The sequence below is a fragment of the Astatotilapia calliptera genome, chromosome 10 (genome assembly GCF_964374335.1).
Source record: "Astatotilapia calliptera chromosome 10, fAstCal68.1, whole genome shotgun sequence".
In the NCBI taxonomy this organism is placed as follows: Eukaryota; Metazoa; Chordata; class Actinopteri; order Cichliformes; family Cichlidae; genus Astatotilapia; species Astatotilapia calliptera.
This window is the reverse complement of record NC_137431.1, coordinates 7,247,145-7,274,602: the sequence shown is the minus strand read 5'-3', so window position 1 is coordinate 7,274,602 and position 27,458 is coordinate 7,247,145. Positions and strand designations below refer to the sequence as shown.

General features: G+C 43.3%; 1 protein-coding gene and 1 long non-coding RNA gene across 2 annotated transcripts; both read left to right on the top strand.

Moving 5' to 3' along the window:
• Nucleotides 1-14,555: 14,555 nt before the first annotated feature.
• LOC145431588 (E3 SUMO-protein ligase ZBED1-like) lies at nt 14,556-19,462 on the top strand. The gene is made up of 4 exons (XM_080307612.1): nt 14,556-15,069; nt 15,234-15,458; nt 16,064-16,999; nt 19,284-19,462. Exons 1-4 carry the CDS (start codon nt 14,556-14,558, stop codon nt 19,460-19,462), a joined length of 1,854 nt encoding a protein of 617 aa, XP_080163738.1.
• A 6,404-nt stretch (nt 19,463-25,866) lies between these two features.
• On the top strand, nt 25,867-26,928 carry LOC145431319 (uncharacterized). Its single transcript, XR_013911616.1, has 2 exons — nt 25,867-26,648; nt 26,731-26,928. It is a non-coding gene; the product is annotated as an uncharacterized LOC145431319 (long non-coding RNA).
• Nucleotides 26,929-27,458: the final 530 nt, after the last annotated feature.

Here is a 27,458-nt window from a genome sequence, read left to right as displayed (position 1 = left end):
GGTGGTTGCAGCCTGTTCTGTGCTGATCTGAGTTTGTGGCTGGTTTGAGGCTGATTTATCATTGTTATAGTTGAAGTCGTGCAGACAGGTAGGATGTTTTTTCTTACACACTTCACATACAAGTCTGTAATTACAGTTCTTTGCGCTGTGTCCGGGTTTGAGACAACCATAACAGAGTTTTTTCTCCTTTATATATTTCCTTCGTTCCTCAAGCAATATTCCATTGAACTGTGGACAACTGTGAAGTTTATGTCCGTTGTTTTGACAGAACATGCATGGGGCCTTAACATTTGGACCTTTATTTTCAGTCTCAGTTATCGCCTGGATATGGAGAACACTAGAGGTGGGCCTTTTGTCCTTTTGGCAGCCCTTACCAGAGTGGAGAGCCTGAAATGATGTAATCGGGTTGCACATGATCTCTGCTTCAGAAGACATCAACTTGGCAAAGTCCTTTAAACCTGGAAACTTCCCACTTTCTTTCATAAACTGAGTGGCCTGATGATTCCACCTTGCAGCTACCCAGTTTGGTAACTTTTGAACGAGTTTTTGGTTCTCCTCACAATCGTTGAGAATGCTTAAGCCTTCAATGTGGGGCATGGCCTCGTGACATGTTTGAATGAAATCAGCAAATGCCCTGAATCCTGTGGAGTCATTTGTTTGGATCTTTGGCCATTTTGCCAGTCTTTCTCTGAAAGCCCTCTGTACCACAAATGGATGTCCATACCTGTGGTTGAGACGCTCCCATGCATCTCTGTATGCTTCACTGTCGTTTCTATAGAAGATGCCATCAAGCGTTTGTCGAACTGGACCTCCTATGTATTTCTTTAAGTAGTGCAGTTTGTCAGCAGGTGAGATGTTCCTTTTATCAATGAGAGCAGTAAAGGAAGCTTTCCACTCTATGAATTGTATTGGGTCACCTGTGAACGTGGAGGGCTCTGGCACTGGCAGTCTGTTCAATGCAACACTATCCAGTACTGCTTGTGCTAAGTAGAGGACATCTGTTTGTGGAAGTGAGGTAGACACTACATTGTTGTCAGGGACTTTACTGAGGCTTTCTGAGCAGTGTTTCTATAGTCAACATCAGAGGCACTGATTTCACTCTTTATCTCAGTGTCATAGGTCCTTAATCTAGCTCGTGCAGCCTTTAAATCCTTTTCAGCCTTCAGTTTCTCTAGCTCACGCCTTTGAGATTCAAGCTCCTTTCTTTGCCTTTCTTCTAAAACCTTTTGTTTTTCCTCCTCTAATAACACCTCATACTCTGCTTCTTTGGCTGCCAACTCTGCTGCAGCTTCTGCTCTCCTAACAGCTACTATTGACATTGCAGAGTATGACTTACTGGCAGAAGAGTTTTTACTTGAGTGCGTGACTGAGGAACTGTAAATGGACTGAGCATAGTCTGGCTCAAGAAGCTCACGGAGACGTATCTTTACCTTGTCCCTATCATAGTCATCTATGCCTGAGAGTCTTTCATGAGCAATCTTGATAATGTCTCTGGTGACTGCTTCACATGCGTCTACGAGTCGCCTTGTGCCACTCGAGGGAGTAATATTTTCTCTAATTTCCATATACAACTTTATGACATTCTCCTTTTCATTCTCTAACATGTCCATGAGTGAAGCAATTTGATTGTTTGTTAAGTCTCCTTTTAATTGCTCTCGTGTTTTACGTACTTGCTTTTTCCACTCATCATAAACTTTGAGAAGCCGTTTTTCTTTCTTGTGGGCCTCCTCCTCCTGATATGCTTGCATTTTTTCAGAAGGCCTCCTTTGACGAACAGAGTGTGGAGGCTCCTCTTCCTCATTGGCCTTGGGATCCTCCGCAAACTCTGTCTCTTCTTCAGATGCTTCCATGCTTTTTTTTTTTTTTTTGCTTTTTTTTTTTTTTTTTTGGGCCTGTCCCGTTTGGCTCTTTTGCCCTCAGAATTGTTGTCTAAAAGCAAAGAAAGATGCCCAACGGATTTACTTTACCAAATTGACCATCCCAGCCTTGCCGTAATGGTCCATTTGATTCACCTTTTATTGTTTATTTTATTTTCACTTACTGAATACGGGACAGACTTGACTGGGGGAAAGAAGGGGAGAAAGAAAGAGGGAAAGAGAAACAGCTGAGAAGAGGGACGGGGGAGAAGGGCAAAAGACAAAAACCAACAGAACGGGCAGAGAAAAAAAATGCATATATCAATCACCTGGGTTACCTGCTGAGAAAGAAAAAAGAAAGCAAGCAGAAGAGAACAAGAGTAATAAAATAAACAACATCACAATGATATATGGGAATATGACAGTAAATACTAAATGTTAAACATTATTGTGCAGCACATAAGATCAACAGAACACAGTGTGCTTTGAGGTAGGAGCCAAAAGGGGTGTAGTTTGTGGGTGTGATCACCCGTGTGTACACCTGTGAGCATGGACGCGTTTGTTTTTTGTTTTTTAAAAGGTTCCTTCATGTAATAATCTGCTAGAGGGTGTGGGGGGGCCACAGCCCCGTCCTCCAGGGCATGAAGCAGGTGTGGAGGAGATCAAAACTCCAGACATCCAGAGGCCCCCAGAACACAAGAGACCAAGGAAGACCAACAGAGGGGCAGCTGCGCCACTGTCCCGGAAAGAGCTGAGGAGAGTCCCAGATGAGGGCTCACTCAGCAGCCGCGGAGCAGAAGCCAGGGGGAGTTGCAGTGACGCGCCCGTGAGCTCCGCCGGCAGCCAGCTGCGCCTGAGTGACCGAGCCCCAGGCCGAGAGGCCGGGGGCACCCCACCTCTGTAGTGGCCCGAGCGAGCCCCAGGCTCCAGGCCCCGATAAGCGGCCGCCAAGGAGTGAGCCGGTGTGTACCCGGACGCCCATCCCCGGACACAAAGAACCACCAACGCACCGATGTCTGAGGGGGTCCGCCACTGGCAGGGGAAGTGGTGGTAGGGGGAGATAGGCCTCCAAACCTTGGAGGGCCTGAGATGTCCCCAGAGAGGTGGCGCCTGACACCCAACCTGACATATAGACACAGACATACAGGCACACACAGATACAAACATCCATTCCCACCCTCATGCTCTCATATGCACTTACTCCACACTCAACCAACGTGGAGACAGACATAAAGAGACGTTGTACACACGATCACACTCCCCAAGCGTACTCTACAAACCGGGTCTAGGTGCCCCCGCCCCTGGAGGGGGGAACTGCACCCAGACCCAGGTGGTGTTTCGCTTTTCCCTGCGGTGGGGGGAGGCAGACCGCCCCGACTCCGCAGCAGCAGGAAGGCTCCACACTCCAGACCGCAGTCGGACGGCCAACTCCTCCTCCTAGCCCCCCTGCTCCAGCAGGTCGCAGAGAATGGGGGTGAGAGAAGACTCCAAACCTCCCTCCACCCGCTCATTGTAGTGTTGATGCATGTGTGTTCTAAGGTGCATTTAAAACCCAGGAGGGCTTGGAGCTACCTGCCAGAGAGCAGCAGGTAAGCGCATGGTCCCTCCTGCTAGCCCTCAATGTCTACGTGTATTTAAAATTGAGAGGTGGGCAACGATGCCAGGGGTGGGGTGTACACCCTGATGGTACTTTGGACTCCGTGTATTGTGCCCACCCCCAAGATCCTATATGTATGTGTAATGAGAGTGTGAGTAATGTAAATGTCTAAGTTGTGGGATAAAATTGAGGCAGAGGCAGCCAGAAGGGGACAGAGGGGGGGGTAGCCTCCTCTGCACCCTGGTGACATACCCCTACTCCAAGGCCCTGCATGTGTGGGTGGTTGTGGTGGAGCGGGAAGAGGGAGGCAGCTGGAGATGGGGAGGGAAGGAAGGGAGGGGCAAGTGACCCCTCCCTGGGGCCAGCTCCCCCCCTGACCCCAGTAGGCACCCCCATACTCCGCGACCCGCCAGGGAAAGGGGGCCCAGGCCCATCCAGACCGGGGCCCAGTGCAGCAGCGCCGCCCGGCCCCACAGAGCCCGGGACAGTCCACCCAACCCCACCACAGAGAAAACTGCACCCACCCCACCATCCACTCATCTTCCAGACTACATAAGACAATAAACACCCAGGCTGAGATCTTCCTCCACCTCTCCTGTATCTCCCCCTCCTGCAGAGGGAGCTCCTGAGGAGAGGAAAGCTCCTGCAAGATGTGACAATCTCCCCCACCAGTTGAAGAGCCCCCCAGGTGGCTCGATGCACCGGCGGCAACCTGCTCCAGGGCTGGGCCCCCATGCACCCACCCGCCCACAACCCCGGCAACACACCAACCAGGACCCAAGCCCCCGAGGCCCGGTCCGGGTCCCAGCCCAGAGACGGAGCGCCCATCCAGGGGCAGCCAGGCTACCAGGTCAGTAACCCACGTCCGTCAGCACAGACCCTCCCCTAGCCCCGCTGCACGCAGCCGCGAGGAAACAGTCACCTGAGAGCCAACAGAGCCCCTAACCGGACATGACCGCTACCCCGGGTTGAGCCCCCCAAGGAAGATGCCTCCGGGGAACCCCCCGACGCCCTAAGCCTGTCCCTACCCCCACACTAGAGATGGCACGATACCACTTTTTTATGTCCGATACCGATATCATAAATTTGGATATCAGAATCAGAATCAGAATCAGAATACTTTATTGATCCCTGGGGGAAATTATTTATCGATATCTGCCGATACCGATATGAATCCGATATAGTGTTTTTTAATCGACAAAACTGTTTTTTAAAATATCTTGCTGCATTTTGTATAAGTTCATACTCAAGTTTAAAACAACAACTACACTAAAGCTATTCTGTTATACCTGTATGCAAAAAAAAAATTTCATAGTTCAGCAATACTGATCAATCTAATAAACTTAAACCTACACCATCCTCCCTATTCTGGTATTTTAAAGAGTACTTAGCGTAAATATTAAGCAACCTAACTAATAGGGTTCCAACTCCCAGCAACAACAAAAATAAATAAATAAAAAATAGGGAACCACCCCTCACGCTCCACCTCATGATGCTTAATCGACGTAATCAACCTTAATTTGATGCAGTGTGAAAAAAAATGCACAGAAATCAATTATTTTTCAAGAAATATTAAATAGATTCAACATCTTTCTTCAACAAAATTGCAGACTGCACAAAGGAAAAAGTACTATAGCTTACTAGGGTATTTATATTAGACTTAATAGTCACTATATACAGTAATTGACTTCTATTCATTTTACATCAAATTAAAACTTTGGGTGTCAGATAATTATTTATTAAAAGCTAGACATTTTAAATGAGAATAAGAAAGAAAAGTATGTCTTTGTGCCCCCTTTTCCCTGTTAATGCCCTATCGGCCCCCCTGGCTAAACTTTGCTAGATCCGCCCCTGCACAGTTACCAGCCGTCAGCTACGTAGAAAAAGATCCTCGAGTAGAAAGTAATATTAAATAAATTCTAAGAACAGCTTATCAAGCTTAAACGTGCTGCTGTTGTTCAGCCGCTGGTTTCCTCTTTCTGGTGCAAAGTGGGCCAAAAACAAACAAGAGAGACGGACTCCCGACAGAAAAGCCGATCAGCTGATCATTAAGCAGTTTCATGATTGAAGTAGCAGCGAGAAGAGGCAGTCGCTTGTTAAGCTTAAGGCAGGAATGCTTTACAAACATTCAGAGATGGACTTACACACTTGCTTTACTTCTCTCGGGAATAACTTTGTCGGAGATGAAATGTTGCTAGCGAAGCTCCAAATGCTATCCAGACCACAGGTCCCGCATGCCACAGCCGCTCTATCACGTGATGCATACTGCTCCGACGTGCTAACGTTCTAAGGTGAGTTACAGCGTGTTGCAAGTTTTGTGAGGTGCTTTCGTGATAATTAATAGATCGGATTACATTTTTTATTTTTCTCCGATATCCGATCCAGTAATTTAGGTCAGTATCGGACCGATACCGATACGTAATATCGGATCGGTCCATCTCTACCCCACACCAATCACAACAGTGAAGGCGGGACCAAACTATGACCCCCCACCCCCACTAGGTGATGGAGCTGATCAAAGGAGCCCAGAGCAATTGATCTGATGTGGTGGCAGAGGCTGTATCAAGACTAATGTAATCTAATAGATAATTTCTATATTGGTTAGAATTAAGATTATTTTTATTTTTCCAGTTCATGAGGACTGTCTTCTTGGCTATGCATAGGGCAGTGAAAACCATATGGGCGATATTCTTTTCTGAAGTGACATTATCTAAGCTGCCCAACAAACACACTAAGGGGGAAGTTGGAATGTTACATTTCAGACACTTCGATAAGTCTTCACATATCTCGCGCAGATGCTTCCATGCTGAGGACGGGGCAATTTAGTTGACCATCAGATCCCAGAAGACCTTGTGTGGAGCTGTGGAACTGGGACCTCGATGCTGAGCGTGGGATGGAGCTCTTCTCAGCTGGGGTCAAGCTCTTACTGTAGCATCCCCGGTTGAAAAGATGGTCTCTCAAACTGATGGTTCACAATCCTTTTATTAAACAGCCGTGTATGTGAACACACCGTAAGAGCTACAACATACAGAATAAAAGACTATTAGTAAATCAAACAGTGTGTTACCTTTAACCTTTTGACTTATTCATTAATCACAAATTAATTCTCCTTACCTTACATAACAAATAACACTAAAACTTGTAAATTATTGCATATAACAGGGAGATCGTTGCATCGCTGCCTAAACATGACGAGGTACGTTAGCGCCCTCTAGTGGGTGAAAACTTAGCCTTTATGCTTAGTAGCGGTCAGCAGCTATATGCTCCGTAAAACAACAAAATACATATCTACAGGACAAACTTTGTTACAAACCTTGTTCCCTCATCAACCAGGTGCTAAGAAACTGCTTTCGACTCAGTGTTGCACCTTAATAGCTGTTCTTTTTCCCATTCCCGTCCATTAACCATAGAGCACACCTTCTCTCTGTGCATTAAAACTCGCGCTTCTGCCATATGGTTTACGCCACTTGATTTACGGCACCTTGTCGCTCTGTGACTTTCAAAATAAAAGCATTCACTCCAACAATATAATAGTCACTCATAAGTTTACAAAACACTTTACCAAATATTAATGAGGTCATTTATACCGGCCCCCTTCTTTCCGCTTAGCGTACAGCGTCAGGGTGCTGGACTTGGGGTGACCCTCCATGCATGGTAAGGAGCTTTCTTGTCTTGTCTTTTCTTGTCAGTGGCTTCTATCTCCTCCTTTGGCTAGCCTATTACCCCAGCAGGGTACCTGATCACGGGCAGGGCCTAGGTGTTGATAGCCTGGATCTTGTTCTTACCATTCAGCTGACTCCTCAGGACTTCCCTGACCCTCTGCAGGTACTTGGTGGTTGCAGCTTTTCTAGCGGCCTCTTCATGATTCCCATTCGCCTGCAGGATCCCCAGGTACTTGTAACTGTCCTCTATGTCTGCAATGTTGCCTTCTGGTAGTTTGATCCCCTCCGTTCTGACTACCTTCCCTCTCTTTGTTACCATCCGACTACACTTCTCCAGCCTGAACGACATTCCGATGTCCTTGCTGTATATCCTGGTGGTGTGGATCAGTGAATTGATGTCTCGTTCACGCTTGGCATACAGCTTGATGTCATCCAGGCTGACAACTGTTCCATTCCATAGTCGGTATCCGTAGCCAGTCTTGTCAATTATCTCACTGAGGGGGTTAAGGCCTATGCAGAACAGCAGTGGGGACAGAGCATCTCCTTGGTAGATCCCACACTTGATGGTGACTTGTGCTATGGGCTTGAGGTTGGCCTCTAGTGTGGTCCGCCACATCCCCATTGAGTTCCTGATGAAGGCTCTCAGGGTCCTGTTGATCTTATATAGTTCTAGGCATTCCAGGATCCAGGTGTGGGGCATTGAGTCATAGGCCTTCTTGTAATCAATCCAGGCAGTGCACAGGTTGGTCAGTCTGGTCCTGTAGTCTCGGCTGACTGCTTGGTCTGCCAGTAGCTGGTGTTTTGCGCCTCTGGTATTCTTGCCCATCCCTTTCTGTGCCCCGCTCATGTATTGACCCATGTGCCTGTTCATCTTAGCCGCTATGATGCCTGACAGGAGCTTCTACGTGGTGCTGAGGCAGGTTATTGGTTGGTAGTTGGAGGGGACCGGTCCCTTCTGGGGATCCTTGGGGATCCGGACTGTTTGGCATTCGGTTAGCCATTCTGGGTGTCTCTCGTCAACTAGCATCTGATTCATTTGTGCTGCCAGGTGCTCGTGGAGTGCAGTCAGCTTCTTCAGCCAGTAGGCGTGAACCATGTCAGGGCCTGGTGCTGTCCAACTCTTCATACTGGAGACCCTTTCTTGTATATCTGCCACTGTGATGGTTACTGGACCCTGTTCGGGGAGGTTGCTGTGGTCTGCACTCAGATCCACTAGCCACTGAGCATTGCCGTTATGGGTTGCGTCCTTCTCCCATATGCTCTTCTAGTATTGTTCTGCCTCCAGCCTTGGTGGTGCTGTTCTCATATTGTTCCCCTGCCACTGAGAGTATACCTTGGCTGGTTCTGTGGAGAACAGCTGGTTTATTCTCCTGCCTTCTATCTCTCTGGTGTACCTCCTCAAGCGGCCAGCCAAGGCTGTGAGTCTTTGCTTGGCAGTTTCCAAGGATTCAGGTATGGACAGTTTCCTGTACTTCTTAGGCACCTTCCACATCGCGCCTTTCTGCAACTCCGATAGTTAGCTAACCTCCCTCCGTGCTACCTTGATCTTAGCCTCTAGCCTCCTTCTCCATGGAGGGTACTGCCCCTTGTGGCTGTTCAACTTGTAGCCAAGCATCTCACTGATCATGGCTGCCGTATTGTAGATCAACTTGTTAGTGTCGGTAATCGTGGCTGTAGGTATCGTCCGTAGTGCTGCATTAGCATCATCTAGCAGACCTTCTGAGGGTACTTCACGCAATCTTGGTAACCAGCTACGGGGGGTCCAGGTTCCAAGCTTGGCCATGATCCTATCTTTCAGGTCAGTTCTTCTCACACTCAACGATCCGGAACTGACCTAAAAGATATATATATATATATATATATATATATATATATATATATATATATATATATATATATATATATATATATATATATATATATATATATATATATATATAGGGACGAAAACAGGGCGTTGTTGGAATGCTACTACGCAAGTAACCCCGGCGGAAGGGGCTACATGAACACCAAGGGCTCAGAGAAGAGCTCGAGAGGATGTGGAGGGTGAAGGTAACGGTGGTCCCCGTGGTAATCGGAGCACTAGGTGCGGTGACTCCCAAGCTAGGCGAGTGGCTCCAGCAGATCCCGGGAACAACATCGGAAATCTCTGTCCAGAAGAGCGCAGTCCTGGGAACAGCTAAGATACTGCGCAGGACCCTCAAGCTCCCAGGCCTCTGGTAGAGGACCCGAGCTTGAAGGATAAACCGCCCGCAGGGGCGTGCTGGGTGTTTTTATATATATATATACTGTATCTTTTTTTTGTTTTTTTTTGGGGGGGGGGGGGTTGTTTTTTTCTACACGTCTGATGCTTTATGAACTGGTGCCATTTGTTTCAGAGGAATGCCATCCTGAGCTCCCATTCACTCCCTATTTAATTTCTTCAGTCAGTTTGGAGAGAAAGAAAAATAACTGTTTTTAACTCTATTGACCTCAACTTAGGATCTACAAACACAAAAACCCACAGGTATGTAGAGCAACTCGTTGGAATGCTCAGTTTTTCAAGCACATCAATATCGCTTTCCGTTCCCATTTTATATGCCATTTTGTGATTGGAGCGCAAAGTGCTTCTCTTACAGGTTTGACAGAGAAAAAAATGGGCTTTTTTTGCATGTCACGCCTTTCTATTTCATTATCATTTGTGAACTGGTTGTCTGTGTTTCACCTTAGTGCGATCCCTGCCCTCTGGTTCACAATTACCACTGGCTTATGGCCAGTGGTAATTGTGAACAAGCAGTATGGCTTCTGTGGCCATACTGCTTGCTGATGTCAAATCCGTGCTGCACCAGGAAATGCACTGACTGGTGCTCTATGATGTACTCCTCTGAACACAGAATGGTGAGGTTATACACCTGGACTAGGTACGAGTCTGCAGGCTGGGGGAAGAGAATGAGGATGCGTTTGATCACCTGTTACATTTGTGAAGTCTGCAGTGGCAGTTTCTGTAATGTAATACACAAAGATCTAATAGCGTTATTTAACTCTGTGTATCAACAGTCTAACTGGCACTGCTGTACCAGCATGTTACACTTATGAGTACTGTGTAATAACTGGTTTAATGTGCAGTACGTGACAACATTTAAGCTACTCTAAGTATCATTTTTGCACATTTTGATCCAGTTTCTTGTAGCATCCGATTCCCAACAAGAGGATGGAGCGGGACCGGGTTGCATGATATATAGCTTTGTATCTGTCCTCAGTGGATCTGAAATATTACAAGAGTCAGAGAAAACGACAAGCATCTATTTCCCAAGGCTTCTTGCACAACCTACTAATACACTACTTCAGCTCACAAAGACTTTTACTTACTCAGCCAGCAAAGACTTCCTGTTCCCAAATTTTCTGCAAACCTCCACATTACAAACTGTGCATCTAAAGTGATGAGAAACAGTAACAGTGACGATAAAAGTGATTTGATTTTATTTGAAACCTCGTAGAAACCAAATTATTTCAACATGAAGAACTTGTACTTACCATGTTCAGTGCAACAAAGGATGCCGTTTTAATAGCCACGACCACAGCAGGCCAAAGCTCTTTAACATTTTCATTCTGGACATCAGTGACAGGAACTACCAGTGAAAATGCCATGCTTGTCTCAAACTGCAAAGTTGCTGACAACTACTTGAAACATGAGCTACTTTAGCTCAGGAAGAGTTTTAATTAACACTATTAATTATAACTTTGCACCAGAGCCAACTTTGGCTTTAGTTGGTGTTTTGTTTGGAACAACTTCATTTTGTCCTTTCATTTTCATCAAATATGTAGCAGGTTGAAAAGCTACGTGTTTATTTTTGTAAGAAAACCAATTACCCCCTTATTTTTTGTTTATTATTGTGACTTATTTTGACATTGTTATGTGTTGCCAGACCATGGTTATATTTCATTATGCCAGTAGATGGTGCTCTTGCACTGCTGTGGAACTATCAGAGAGACTCTAGCTATAGGCTCTGCGCATGCGCAGCTCAGAAATAAATGAGCTCCGGCCTGAGCAAGACGCTAACTTCGGTGTCCTCTCTATTAATCCACAGGTACTGACAAACAAACTTTTATGTTACCAAACTGGTTCTAAATGTCATGCAAGTTGAGTAACAACTGTTCGGCTATATTTTGAGATGATAGTGATGATGTTGTTTTGTGGTATTTTGTTGTAATGAGTATTAGTGTATCATCGGCATAATGCTACGTAGCACTATAAGTATATGCTATGACAGTGGCAACCTGTGACTTCCGAAAATGTGTTGTATTGTTTGTTTTAGTGTTAGCCAAGCAGTACTGAGTACATGTATTAAGGGCAAAGCTTTTTATTGGTGAAACAATGTTTGCAGTCGTCTGCCGCCATGTTGTGTTGCGTTCAGGGGACGCCATGTTCAAAAGTAATAGCGTATATGGCGCGAATGTGGGGAAAGGTTGTGTGAATGTGAGATGGGTTATTTTGGTATGTTGTTATGCTTTAGCCGCGAGTGTTTTGTTTAAGTTGTGAGTATGTAAAGTCATTTTGAATTAGTTTGTATTTATTTTGCTTTTGAGAGAATGCTTTTTGTAACTTTATTTATGTTTATGAACTCTGTTATTTTATGGGAAGAATGTATGGTCTAGTGTGATTTGTATTTTGTATATGTAGAAATAAATGAGCTCCGGCCTGAGCAAGACGCTAACTTCGGTGTCCTCTCTGTTAATCCACAGTTTGCTCATATTTAGCTACGCAGTGCTCCCTAGCCTGTGTGCCGCTTGCTGCCGGTCCAGATTCCCCTAGGTCTGGTGCCGGTAACAAATACTTAAGCCCAAGTTTATATCTCATCATTTTTAAAGGCATTTCAAATATTTCCATTAATGACAGATCTTATGCTGGCTCTATATATCATCAACATTCTGATACTGCCAGGTATCTAAACACAAACACTTATTCCAAAAGCTTTCTGAATTTGAGAGAAAATAGACAGAAAGTTTCTTCCTCGTTTCTAAATGGCCCCATCATCTCCAAACAGAGTAACATCAAAACTCTTTTCCCACCCTACTAACCATGCCATGCACACGAATGTTGAACAAAGCAGGACTAATACTACTTCCTTGGGGAATAACATTTTGAATCTCCAGCTACTCAGAAGAAATTATTGATCCAATTAATGGTAAATGGCCTGTATTTGTATAGCGCTTTACTTAGTCCCTAAGGACTCCAAAGCGCGTTCAGTCATCCACCCATTCACACACACATTCACACACTGGTGATAGCAAGCTACTTTGTAGCCACAGCCGCCCTTGGGCGCACTGACAGAGGCAAGGCTGCCGGACACTAGTGCCACCGGGACTTCTGACCACCACCAGTAGGCAACGGGTGAAGTGTCTTGCCCAAGGACACAAGGACTGAGACTTTTTTGAATGGACCAAATCTGCCATTTAAAAGAGAAGAAGATGACATGGGAAAAAGCAGAAGCTTCAGCTAAGTCAGCGGTAGCCTCCAAGAGCTCCGCAGCCACTGACCACGAAGCTAAAGCTAAACTATCTGGTTTGGAAAAAGGCATGTCTGCTTTCAACAAAGAAAATACGGAGCTGCAGGAGAGAATGTTGGAACTAGCCCTTGTGATGTCCTCCCGATTTGCATACAATGCAGTTCATCAGGGGTCAAAAATGTCCCCACTTCATTTGACTGTTTTTTAAAGTATAAAGTATAAATTGTCAATCAATTCAGTGTTACACCTTAGTTTTACTTAAGACCAACACATTAACACAAAATTTACTCAACATTTTACATTTTAGGGCCACCAGACCTTGTTTACAAAAAATAAACCCTGTTTTTTTAGCGAAAACAAATTGAGAAAATTAAATATTTAATTATTTAGATAATTTTGACTATCTGAATAACTAGAGAGTGCTGTATGTTGAACTTTAGTGAGAATTATTATTTTTTTGAACCATTTAAATTTTTTAAATGGCAGCACATAATCACACTTGTGGTCCTCAGGGGTCAAAAATGACCCCACTTCATTTGACTGTTTTTTTTAAAGTAAAAAGTATAAATTGTCAATCAATTCAGTGTTACACCTTAGTTTTACTTAAGACCAACACATTAACACATAATTTACCCAACATTTTACATTTAAGGGCCACCAGACCTTGTTTACAAAAAATACACCCTGTTTTTTAGCGAAAATAAAACAAGAAAATTAAATATTAAATTAAATATTTAAAAAAAATTCTCACTAAAGTTCAACATACAGAGTGCTGTATGTTGAACTTTAGTGAGAATTCTTTTTTTGAACCATTTATAAATTTTAAATGGCAGCACATAATCACACCTGTGGTCCTCAGGGCTCAAAAATGACCCCGTTTGCTTTCACTGTTTATAAAGCAACAAGTATAAAATATCATCCATCTCTGTGTTTCAAGGTTTTATTCAACTTTATTCCAACTCATTGCCTGACAGTTTTCTATATTTTGGCATGGTAGGAACAGCAGGGCATGAGTCTGAGTGAAGGCAAACTTTCATGAGGACAAAGGCGTGTCCATATTTGACCCAAGTGCAGGAGGAAGCTCAGGTTTATTCCTTTGCACTGGTCCCATCATGGACAGCTTTCTTTCTGCAGTTGCAGGCCAAGAGGCATATACAGTAAACAAGCTGTTACAGGTGATTGTTTTCTTTTGGAAACCTGCAATGTTAGGGACAACTCACGTTTCCTGACTGCAGGACAGACGGTTTGCCATCGCACACTAGCATGTTCCATGTACAGCTGGACCTGCATCACATGCTGCCCATGTTTTTGTCTCAAAGTTCCCTGGTTTACTTGGATGTTCTGTTGGAGGGGACAGAGTCCTTTGAAGGGGACTTGGTGCTCATACAGTCACATCAATACCAGGATCTTACATCACAGCAGGAGAAACACCCACTTGTGTTTCAAGTCAAGTCAACACCAACACACACCATACACCTCAAATGGGAGCACGTTTGTGTCATGAACGATGATCATCTATTGTGTCTTTATCAAGAAATTATGTCCTTTTTGTGCTTCTATCATTAATCTTGTGTCACCTTTAAAACTTCTCTACCAGACTCAGGATGTCATAAACTGGCCGTAGCGACTCTACTGGATGCACGGCAGTAAGAATCAACACACCCACATATGCCTACAGCTAGAGCTGGGTGATATAACGATAACGATATGTATCGCGATATAACTTTTACTCGATAGAGAAATTAAACTATCGCGATAGACCTCGCCGCTCTTGTCCTCTTAAAAAAAAAAAAAAAAAAAAAAAAAAGTCAGCCAATCCAAATTAAGTAGCGCAGAGCCGAACCAATCACAGCCGCAGCGTCACGTCACGTGTTACGTACAGCACAAGTGCCAAGGCGCACGTGCGTATTTGTTTGCGAAGCAGCTAGCAGCTAACCGCCGTGTCGACTGGGTGATGGAGAAAACGAGTGCACCAAGTAGAGAAAAATCAACCGAGAGAACGGAAGAGAACACAGATGACGGCTCGAATGCCGAAGAGATTGTCGAAAGGAAGGGCCGGAAAAGTTCCGTAGTGTGGAGATATTTCGGCTATTTGAAGTCTGACAAAAAACAGAGTAGCACGCACTGTAAGTTGTGCCGACAGCATGTTCCCACCAAGACTGGAAATACAACTAACCTGTTTCATCACCTGAAGCAGTGCCACCCACAAGAGCACGCTCAATCTCTGACTGAAAGTGCTAATTTGTCATCAAAAACAACCGGGGGAATCCCTGCGAAGCAGCAACAGTCAATTGAGTCGGCTTTCTCCAGCGTCTTACCATATGACAAAAAAGCTAAGAGACATAGCGACATAACGAATGCCATAGCCTACTGTCTTGCTAAAGACATGCTACCAATAAACACGGTCGAAAATGAAGGATTCAAGCAGCTAATTAAGGTACTGGATCCTCGTTACCAACTCCCTGGACGTAAACATTTCTCTCAGATAGCGCTTCCAACGCTATATAGAGAGTGCCGTGAGGCTGTTGAGAAGGAGCTACAAACTGTATCGTTCTTCGCTACTACATCCGACATGTGGTCAAGTCGCACGTCAGAACCTTACCTTAGCCTTACTGCCCACTATATCACCAAGACTGGAATCTGAAAAGCAAATGTCTTCAAGCTGCCTACCTTCCCGACGACCACACGGGTGAAGTAATTGCATTAGGACTGTCAGAAGCGCTTGCATCCTGGGGACTGAGTGAAGACAAACAAGTCTGCATCACAACCGATAGTGGGACAAATATAGTGAAGGCCACATCCCTGAATAACTGGACCCGGCTGCAGTGCTTCAGACATCGACTTCACTCAGCTATCGGTAAGTTGGGAAGCAGAATAAAATTAAAAATGCCTCTTTTAATTGTGTTTTTGAGCCCATGTAAACATATTAAAAGCTAGAGATCTAAATCACTTCAATGGTTATTGTTAAAAAATAAACATCAGAAAGAATATTCTTCATGTCAGCCTATTTATTTGAGGTAATAGTTGCTGTTGGCATGCATAATAGGCAAATATTCAGTCACTCTTCAGTGTAAATCAAGTTGACAAAATGTGCCAAATAAAATTTAGAATTTTGGGGTTCTATCAGGATCCCAATTGGCTAATACAGAACCTCAGCTCTTTTTCCTATAAAGAACATTAAATTATGATTCCACCAAATGGGGCAATTCAAGACAAAAAGAACAAGTGATGAAAACGTCAAACAATGATGTTGATAACACCAGCCTCTGTCACCTTTTTAAATATAAGAAAAAAAAATTTGGTCAGTCTGTCAGCAAAATTTAAAAAAGTAAAAGTACAATCATAGCAAGTAAATGTGTTTTCAGGGCAGTGAAATTTATTTGTGACTGGAAAAAAAAAATCAAAAATCTTAAATTAAATTCTGAGGTTAATATGTGCTATTATTTACCTTTTTATCCACAGAAAAAGCCGGCAAAGACAAGAGGATGGAGCGAGCTGTGGCCGTGTGTAAGAGAGTGGTGGCCACCTTCAGTTTCTCTTGGAAGAAGAAAAGGGAATTGGCTGCTGCTCAGGAGGAGCTTCACCTACCCCAGCACAAGTTAGTGACAGAGTCGCCCACCAGGTGGGGCTCACGCCAAAAAATGGTTGGGAGGGTTCTGGAGCAACATAAAGCTATCTCTCAGGTCCTCAGTGCAGATAAGAAGACCAGGCACTTGGTTCCTTCCTGGCAAGATCTAGATGTTCTGGAGTCTGTGCATGTGGCCCTGAACCCACTACTGGAATTCACAGATTCACTTTCTGGAGAGTGTTACGTGAGTGTGTCCTACCTCAAGCCGATGCTTCACCTTTTCAGAACACAGATTCTGAAACCATCTGAGGATGAAACACAACTTACAAAAGACCTTAAGATGACAGTCATGACATACCTTGATGAAAAGTACAATGACCAGATTACAAATGAACTGCTTGATGTTGCAACCCTGCTAGATCCGCGCTTCAAAGTACAATACATTAATGCAGAACACGTTGATGCCATCAAAATGAGAGCAGTGTATGAGATGTTGGGGCAAATTGAGCACCCATCCACTTCAGCTGGAACGGAGGAAACAGAAGATGGTGGAGCTGCTGCAGTACTACCAACCCAGAAGAAACAGAGAAAGTCACTGGGCAGTTTCTTTAAGAAATCCCACCCCACCAGCACAGGGCTCACTGAGAAAGAGACAGTTGAAAAGGAGCTTGAAAAGTACTTGCTGGCACCTGATGCAGACAGTGAAATGGACCCACTTGAGTGGTGGAAAATCAACGACAGAAGCTTCCCAAGAGTTAGCTGCCTGGCAAAGCGCTACCTGTGCATCCCCGCAACCAGCAGCCCCTCTGAGAGGGTATTTAGTACAGGGGGTAATATTGTGACTTGCCACAGGGCCGCTTTAAAGCCTGAAGCAGTGGATAGACTTGTCTTCCTGTCCCACAACCTGTAGGCTTTTTTCAGACTAAAGTTTATATATATATATATGTGTGTGTGTGTGTGTGTGTGTGTGTTGCACCTTGGATGTGTACCTAGGATTTAAAGAATGTTCTGTTAGCATCTTTATTTTAAAACTGTTGGAAAAGCTCAGCTATACAACAAGGAGAGTGAGAATTTCCTTTTAGTTCTCAGTTCATTTGATATTGACAAAAGTTAGTCAATTTTGTCTGTTCTTCTGTAAAAAAAACTAAGATTTATTTTTAGAATTAATATTTTGTTTCTAAGTGGAAGTGACAATTTAGTAGTCTGTTTTGTTTGTTCTATTTTCAAACTTAAACGCTTTAGTGGCTGCTTTTTGTTTAGTTTGCAATATTTGCCTTTATTTATTTGAAACTGAAGTCTCATTTTCCTTAAGTACATCTGCCCTGTTTAACTTATTATGGGAAATAAATATTTAAATCAAAACAAGCGGCTGATTATTTCACATTTTACTTGTGAGCAACGGCACATTTAAATCTTACAAATTTAGTTATTTGGCTTATATCGTGATAGATATCGTTATCGCCTGAAATGAAAAAAACATATCGTGATATGGAAAAATCTCATATCGCCCAGCTCTACCTACAGCTGCATTCGGTCCATTTTTCTTCCTCTCTCGTTGTCCCTCCTTGTTCGTCATCGAGTTGGCTGTAGAGCAGGTCATCTGCTAATTGGATGGTTGTTGGTTCAATCTCTGTGTGCTCTAGTCTGGAGTTCTTACCAAGGTGTCATTGGGCAAGTTACTGAACCCCAACTTGGTCTCTGATGCATCCATTGGCACGTGAACGTTAAAAAGCAGAATACAAGCAGAATACACTGTGTATAATGCTTTCAGTACTCGAGTAGAAAAGCCACTGAAGGAGTATGGGACCTGGCACATGTGCTTGGACTGTGGTAGATCATCTTTCTCTGAGGCACATGAGAGAGTCATGCATCGTCTGTCACTGGGAAGGTTAGAAGACCAGATCAGTGTTTCCTCACGTTACTGCAAATATTCCTCTGTCTCAGCTGATTCCTCTTTCCTGCTTGATTCTTTGTCTTCATCATAATTGAAATGGATGATGTGTAGTCCTCTGACACATCTTCTATTTCAGTTTCACATTCTGAAAATTCAAGAAACTTCAAGAAGCCCAGTCACTTTCTCTCCAAGCTCCTCAGACTACCATGTCCTAGATGCCTGAGAACCTACTTGAACATAGTTCAGATTCTTCATCACTTTCCTTCACTTCATAGCCTTCTTCCACTTCTGCAGGTGGCTGATGTGCTTTTTCAGAGAAAGGGTAGCATGTGTTCTAAATATTGACAATATTTTCTATATCTTCTAACCCTGGATCTTCCTGAACATTGATTCTCCCTCCTCATTATACTAGAGGACAATATGTGCTTTGTCCTACTGGTCATTGCTTTGCACAACATGGTAAAAAAAAGTATGCTCATCAAAGTATGCAAATCTCCAGTGCAATGGAGGCTTTTGAGCATACTTTCTGTGTATGTATTATTGTAGAGTCTACCTTACAATACGAAACACTTTGATGCGACTGTTGTTGTGATTTGGTGCTGTATAAATAAAATTTCATTGAATATAGAGCACCTGCCTCCTCATTGTGCTGCCTGTTGTGGTTGTTATGACCAGTGCTTGACCCCACACATCAGTGATCCAAGATCAAAGATGTTTGAAAGCAGTATGGTGTGAAAATACGGCTCTTTGCAACACTTTGTATTTTGGGGTCATTTTTGTCCTACAAGGACCACCAATGTTATAAAATTCAATAAAAACCACATAAATAAATCAAATTACTTAAAACTTATTCCAATCATTCATAGTATAGTAATGAATAACTTCTGTTATTTTCAGACCATTTGATGAATAAAAAACACATTTTTGATAGCAAAAGATTTCTTTAGAGGACAAAAATGACCCGTGGACATCACAAGGGCTAGAACAATACATGCGTCGCTGGAACTTGAAAATTCAACACTGAAAAGAAAAAAACGACGAAGAAGCAAAGAAGTTATCGACATCTTAGCTAAGATCGTGCCACATTGGGCTTCTTCACTTCTTCACTCGGCAACGCTGTGGACACCCACCATCGCCTTGTGAAAAAAGAAGCGGGCAATCCTCAACAAATAATAGTTCAGTTCACCACTACAGAGACACTTTCTGGAAATCTGACCAAGAATTCCTGGAGGAGGAGGCATCTAGCTCCTTGCACACCCAGGAAGATTTCTCCAAACTAGACTGGGAGGAAAGAGCTGCATTTTGGCCCAAAATGGAGCAAGCCAGAGCTGAAGGGAAGAACGTCTACTACCGAGGGCACGCCGGTTACATCAGCGGAGTTCGGGTATTCCCTGGGTGACTGTCCAGCTATTCACACATTACTCTATGAGTACAATGTGTTTTGCTAACAATACTAAATAAGTTACTTTCTTCAACCAAACTTTAAGAATGCCAAAAGTTTTAAAAAGGCAGGCTCAATACTTACTGTTTATATTACCTATTTGGTACTTTACTATAATAATTTTTATTAGAGGTCATTTGCACTTTGTGAATTCAATTTTAAGGGATTCAGTGTTCCCAGTTTTATAGAGTACTACTATTTATATTTGTCACAGTACTAACAAATCAGCTGGTGTAGCCTTACTATTTAAAAACGTTCATAATAAAATTGATACTCATAGGAAAGGCAATCTGGACATTGGCTAATTTTTGTACTCAAAGTGGATAATAGCTTTCTGATTTTATGTAATGCTTATGGTTACAACAATGTTGCTCAGAACAAACTTTTATTAACTGAAATAGCCAATCACCTAAAAGAACTATCTCACAAATACTCCACAAACAATCTTATATTAGGAGGAGATTTCAATATGGTTTATGACAAATGGCTTGATAGATCACACTCTAAATTCCAATCCCATCATATAAGTTCATTTTTACACAACTTCTGTTTAGAGTTAAGCCTAATAGATCCTTGGAGATTAGCTAACCCACTTGTTCAGTCCTTTTCATGGTTCAAGCCTAATGGCTCGGCTAAATCTCGTATCTGATTTCTGAATAATGCAGAATAATGTAGATGTGGGTGTCTCAGCTGTGTCTTTTTACATTTTGTGTGGTTTGAATAAATAAAAGAATAGTTATATAATAAACATATATAAATAAAAATAAATTTTTTACATCAGTAGTTCATTTTGTGCATAATTTTCTATTGTTGTTGATAATAAATTAATTAAAGCAATAAAACAACCTGAAGAGCCACTTGGGAGCTGAAAGAGCCGGCTCTTTTTAGTGAGTCGAGCCGAAAGAACCGGTTCTCTAAAAAGAGCCAGAATTTTGGTACCTGGTCAAACGAACAGTTATTTTTATAACTTCTGTTCCCTGAAGGAGAGGAATGAGGTACAACACATGACCTCTGGTGCCGTATGCCAGTGAGATAGCTTCCATAATCGAGTGGGACAGCCTCTGTTTAGACAGAGCTCTACCTCTATTTGGATTAGTGAAGCAGACAAACAGATGGTCCCATAAATACACACTCTGAGTGCACTCAATGTAGGTGCGTAGTACACGCACTGGACAAAGAGAATGCATCCTCCTCTGCTCCTCAGATGCAAAAGGAGGGGAGCAAAAGCTCAGCAAGTCAAACTCCATTGAGCTATAAGATGCAGGCATGAAAATAGGCAGCATTTGGACGCAATACGACCTTGTGGCCATGATGAGAGAACTGCGTGCAGGAGGGATGCACAGACAGCACATGAAGGTCACCCACTCACTTTGCCGAAGCCAAAGCAAGATGTAATGCAGTCTTATATGAAATAAATTTCATATCCACAGACTCAGTGGGTTCAAACGGGTGGCTACAAAGGGCCTCCAGCACCAAAGACAAGCACCAAGCAGGGACAATCGACTTAAGCACGGGTCTCTGCCGGCGAACACCTTTCAGAAAACGTATGGCAAGGGGATGTGCACCTGGTGTCACCCCGTCAAAGCCAATATGACAAGCAGATCTAGCTGCTAAAGAAACCTTAATTGTCGAAAATGAAAGGCCCTTATCCAGCAGCTCCTGCAGGAATGTCAAAACATCCACAATAGAGCACTGAAATGGGAGAGTGTGGTAGTCCTGGCACCATTGCTCGAAGGCTCGCCAGTTGCAAGCGTACAAGCCTCTAGTAGATGAGGCCCTAGTGCTCTGAATTGTCGCTATCACACTAGGTGGCAAACCTGTAGCAATCAAGTTTAACCTCTCAGCAGGTAAGCATGAAGGCGCCACAGATCTGGGTGCGGATGAACCACTTCTCCTCCTGCCTGAGAGAGGAGAGGAAGCTGCCAAGGACTGGCTGCTAGCAGGCTGATTATCTCGGCATACCACAATCTTGTGGGCCACCAAGGGGCCACTAGAATCAGAGAGAGAGACTGCCGACGCACTCTCTCTAGAACTGGAGATATGCATCGTGGTCGATTATGGAGAAGAACAGGGGGCAGTGAGTATTTACCCTGGAAGCTTACCCTGATTACCCTGAAAATCTGAGCCACTATTAAAGGGTGTAACCTCCATTCTCTCACCAGAGGACCCCCCCAGGAAAGAAGGTCCAGCCCCAGGTTCAGGTGGCCCTGGACATGGTTGGCTCATAGAGACAGAAAAAGAACACTGCACCATAACAGCAGAGAGCGAGACAGCTTCAACAGAGGAAGAGAGCGTGTTCCTCCCTGCCTGTTTATCTAAGACACCACTGTTGAATTGTCCGTCCTGACTAAGACATGCTAGCCCTCCAGGACTGGGTGGAAATGTTTTAGAGCTAAGAACACTGCTAACAGCTCTAAGTGGTTGATGTGCAGCTCGTGCTGGGCTGTGGACCAGATCCCTCTCACTGATGCACAGCGCTCCCCACCTTCTTAGGGAAGCATCTGTGGACACCACCTTAGGAAAAAACGCCCTCCAAATCCGAGAGCCCTGATGCAGCAGCCTCCCTCCAAGGCTAGCACGCAAGACGCGGTTACCCTCAGCCTCCTCTGGAGGTGACGCGATGCACACAGATGGTGAGAGAGAGTCCAGCGTTGAAACGGTCTCATTTTTAACAGTCCAAGTGGCAATACGACTGTCATAGATGCAATCATGCCCAACAACCATAATATCGTCTGGAAACGTAGTCTGCATCCCAGCTGAAACTGAGCGAGGTAGTGATGAAATGCGGCCACTCTGTGCTCCGACAAATATGCGCGGCTGGAAAGCGAGCATATTTCCAAAGCGAGGAAAGAAATCTGCCGACTCGGGATTAGCGAGCTCTTTCGAAAGTTCACAGAGAACCCCAGTGTCTGAATGTGTGACAGAACCAGTGACAGCTGTGTCTCTGCCTGCTCTCTGGAGCAAGCTATGAGAGCCCAGTCGTCTAGGTGGGCTAAGATGCGGATGCGTCTCTCTCTGAGGGGCGCTAGCGCTGCTTCGGCACATTTCGCAAAGATGCGAGGAGCGAGCGATAACCCAAACGGCAGCAACCGGTATTTGTAGGCTACGCCCTCGAATGCAAACCTCAGAAACTGCCTGTGTTTCAGGTTGTTGCAAACCAATCTCCCGGGCCAACTGCATTCAAGAGCTGTCGAGGGTTAGCATCTTGAACTTGTACGTTCTTAGATACGTGTTCAAGACTCGCAGGTCTAGGATAGGACGAAGCCCTCCCCCTTTTTTCGGAACAACAAAATAACGGTTGTACCAACCTTTGTCTGAATCCGAAGCAGGGACCACTCCACTATTGCTCTTTTCTGCAATAGCGCCTTTATTTCCTCTCTGATTATCATGGCTGCCTCGGGGCCGACAGTCGTGTTTACGACTCTCTGGAAACGAGGTGGCTTGACCCGGAACTGCAACCGGTAACTTATGGCAATGGTTCGCAACAGAGGGGTAAAAGCAGTGTCTCCCTGCCGCTGGACCCCTTCTCCACTCGAAACCACAGCTAGGAGGGCTGAGGTCCAACTTTCAACACATTTCTCTTCTGGGACACCTACTGTACCTCTGTACCAAGTTTCATCCAGATCTACTGTAATATTACTCAGAAATTACAAGAAACTTGTATTCAATTCAATACAGTCAATACAATTATGTCAATTTCAAAAATTCATTAAAAATCGTCCTTAGTAGTTGAGGTCCAAATTTCAACACATCCCTCCTCTGGGACACCTACTGTACCTGTGTGCCAGGTTTCATCCAGATTTACTGTAAAATTCCTCAAAGATTAAAGGTCATTGGTATTCAATGCAATACAGCCAATACAATTATGTCAATTTCCAAAATGCATTAAAAATCTTCCTTAATAGTTGAGGTCCAACTTTCAAGACATTCTTCCTCTGGGAAACCTGCTGTACCTGTGGGCCAGGTTTCAGCCAGATTTACTGTAATATTCTTCAGAAATTCAAGGAAACTTGTGTTCAGTTCAATACAGCCAATACAATAGAATTATGTCTATTTAAAAAAATCATTAAAAATCGTCCTGAATAGTTGAGGTTCAACTTTCAACACATTCCTCCTCTGGGACACCTACTGTACCTGTGGGCCAGGTTTCATCTCAATCCGCTGCATCAATAATTGTTTAATATTGATGGATCAAAAGTGCTGCGGAGAGATTCATGACAGGGACTATAAAGAGACAGCATATTTGCTTGTCTTCACTGACTCGCTTTGAAATCCAGATTTTAATTTTGGAATATTAGGTGTACTTGTGGTTCCTATAGAATTTTAAGGTTCAACGGGAATCAGAGTCTTCATCTCTCAGGCCTCTCTTCTGTGGATGCAGCTCACATCATTCTGTACAATACGATAATTTTTAATTCTACAACTGTTTATAACCTGCATAGTTCACATTTCTGTATAGCTGTATATCTCATATTTCTGTATAGTTTTTCATATTTATATCCTTTTCATCACCTGTACATAGCTTTTACTCACTACAGCCTGTACATACTTATAATTATAGCATATTCATAACATACTTCATACCGTGTACATTGTAACATACCATAATAGACCAATTTCTGTAATATACTTACATACCTATATTATTGCTAATATATATTGTAATATATCTATATCATGGCTAAAGCACTTCTTGATGGATGCAAACTGCATTTCGTTGCCTTGTACCTGTGACATGTGCAAATGACAATAAAGTTGAATTCTATTCTATATTAATTCAGAAGACAAACACCCGTCTCTGCTTTTGAGATTAGCATTAAAACCCTCAGTTTTGACTAATAATACAGTTATAGTGGATCAGGTGACCCTGAATCTTCCCTTATTTGTGCTGCAATAAGCCTAGGCTCTTGCAGGCTTCCCATCATGTATGAATTTTTTCCTTCTTTGCTCGTTCTGTGTTTATACACCTCTCTGCATTTAATCATTTGTTAGTATGTATCTCTTGCACAGTGTATATGTTGTCCTGTCTCCTTTTCATCAACCTCAGCCAGTCACAGTAGATGGCTGTCTCTCCTTGAGCCTTTTTCTGCCAGATGTTTCTACCTCTTCAAATTGAGTTTTTCCTTCCCACTCACACTAAATTTTAGCTCATATGGGGTACTTAAATTGTTGGGGTTTCCTTTGTATTATTGTTGTGTTTTTACCCAGCAACATAAAGTGTCTTTAGGTGACTGTTGTTGCGATTTGGTGCTGTATGAATAGAATAGAATCGAATAGAATAATGTACTTCAGACCGGGAGATTGGCAAAATGAATAAATAGGATGACGATTAGGGGAATTGGAGACAGCTGTGTAACACAGCAGGGATACATTGGGAATAAGAAGACAGTGGAAGTAAGACTCAACACAAGAAAGAGACAAGAGGCAACCAAACTAAAACACAGACTAAGACACACGAGCTTGACACAGACAAAACCATAAACAGACATGAAGACAAGACTGGCTTTAACACTAGAGTGTTTTCACAAGTGTTCCATCCACTTGTGGAACGCCGAAGAAGAACTACACTTAAAAGCAATATGGAACTGAAAACAAAAGAATACATAATGTAAACATATCATCAAATAATCCAGGACTCACAAACAATGATATGATGAACAGAACTATAAAGAACAAAACTGAGAAATGCTTGGTAAACTGACCAAGAACTATGTCATCATGTCATTTTTTAATATCATAGTTAATGTGTCCTGATTTGTAGATAGTGCCATTTTACAAATACCAGGAAATCCAACTGTGTGCCAAGCCGGAGTTGTTTGCCTACACACCCACTGACTATAAAAAGGGTCCAGGACTCTTCAAGCTGGGATACAGGCATCAAAGAAAAAGGTTTAAACAGATAGAAAGTCATCAAAAAGGCATTGCCTGTTGTTGCTGCTGCTGTCAGACTTTTTAATTCATCCACTTGTGTTAGACACATATTGAACAGGAATAAACATGACTCACTGCACTCTCTCACTTTGTATGCCACAATGTTTGCTTAGACACCTGTATGCTTATATTGTTTATTATATCCCAGAAACATTAATGTTAAAACTTGTGTTCCTATGTCTATATATAAGTTTATTTTCATATCTCTATATTAATCTATTTATAGCTCCATTCCCTCACTTCATTGTATACAATTGCTTTGTTCCTGCATGAGTGCTATTTAAAGTGGTTTCACACACAGTGCCTCCAGATGAATACAGAGTACTTTTGGACAGCAGAGGCTGGAGAATGGTATTGCTCTCTGTGTGAAAAATAACTACTTATTTGAAATGAAGATGAATGTATGTTGTCAAGGCAAAAAAATTTTTTTCTTTTAAACAGTACATTGCATAATGAGAGTTGGCAGTTCGTCTTGTAATTGGAAGGTTGCCGGTTTGAGCCCCGGCTCCCACAGTCTCTGTCGTTGTGTCCTTGGGCAAGACACTTCACCTACTGTCTACTGGTGTTGGCCTCAGGGGCCGATGGCGCGATATGGCAGCATTGCTTCTGTCAGTCTGCCCCGGGGCAGCTGTGGCTACAACTGTAGTTTGCCTCCACCCGTGTGTGAATGAATAGTGGAATTGTAAAGTGCTTTGAGGGTCTCAAAAAGCGCTATATAAATGGAATCCATTATTATTATTATTATAAGATTAGGGAAACCTGCAGTCAGCTGAGACTGAAGAAGTCACTTGGATGAGTGACGAAACTTTTCTCCCATTGAAAACACTACGTCCAGATGAACAGAATCAACCTGGATGATTGAGCATGCATCAAGACATTCTCCGTGTTGTTTCTGAATTCTTTGTCTCCTTATGAATAATGTATATAATTTTGAATAATTTCATGTAAATTTAAGTCTTATTAATAGAAACTGAGGAAAGAACGTATGTCATGGTCCCTGTGCCCCGCTGGTCGATCCTCGTTTTGGGCAATATGTTTGTGGTTTGCTTGCTCTCTCTCACTCTCTCTCTCGCCGCAGCAACGCTCATTGCGGGCTCCCGCTGCTGGCCCACACACCTGCTCATCACCGCACCGGCCGCTGATCCCAGCTGATTACTGCACTACTTAGATGGCGAGTCTGCACTAGTCTTCGCTGGATCGTTGAGCTATCAACGTCAGTTAAACTTGTGTATCTGCCAACCTGTATCTTCAGAGCCTTTTGTAATTATCCCGCTAACCCAACATTTTGTGTTTAGATCGTTTTTTTGGAACCGGATTCTGAGAGGAGTGACTGAGGAGGAACTTTTGTACAGAAAGTGTGGAGCACCCTTCCCCCTAACCCTGTTTCCCACGGACCCTGGCGACCCGGACCCGTTTCCCCTGCACGTTGTATATAGCCACTTGGTGATTGTGTTCACTGTGAATAAACGCACTGTTCTTCGCTTAAAGGAATACCCTGGCCTACGCCTGAGTCTCTTTCGGAAACCTTATCAATGTAATTTGTTTTTACAGGTCTTGATACTTGGATATGGGGATTAATAGGTAGTTATTTATATATTTTCATTATGTTCTGTATTTCAAACTGTAAATTAAGCTTGTTTGGTTATATTTTTTTATTGCATTCTTGTAACATTTAATACATTTTTGATAACATAAAAATATATCTGAAAGATACCTGCATTTTTCAATACAAAATTCACAGATATTTTCAAAATTGATTTGGCATGCAGTGTTACATTGGTAAAGTATAATATATTGCATTAGAAACTTTCACAGGATCAGTACTGGACTATATCAAGTTCTGTATTGCAAATGTGACTGTGGACAAAAGCATTCGGGTTTTCCCAAACCAAAAACCCTGGATGACCAGTGAGGTCTGCACACTCCTCAAAGACCACAATGCCGACTTTAGGTCTGTTGACAGAGCTCTGTACAGGTCTGCTCGAGCTGACCTGAAAAGGGGTCCCACCTGTCCAGCAACAAC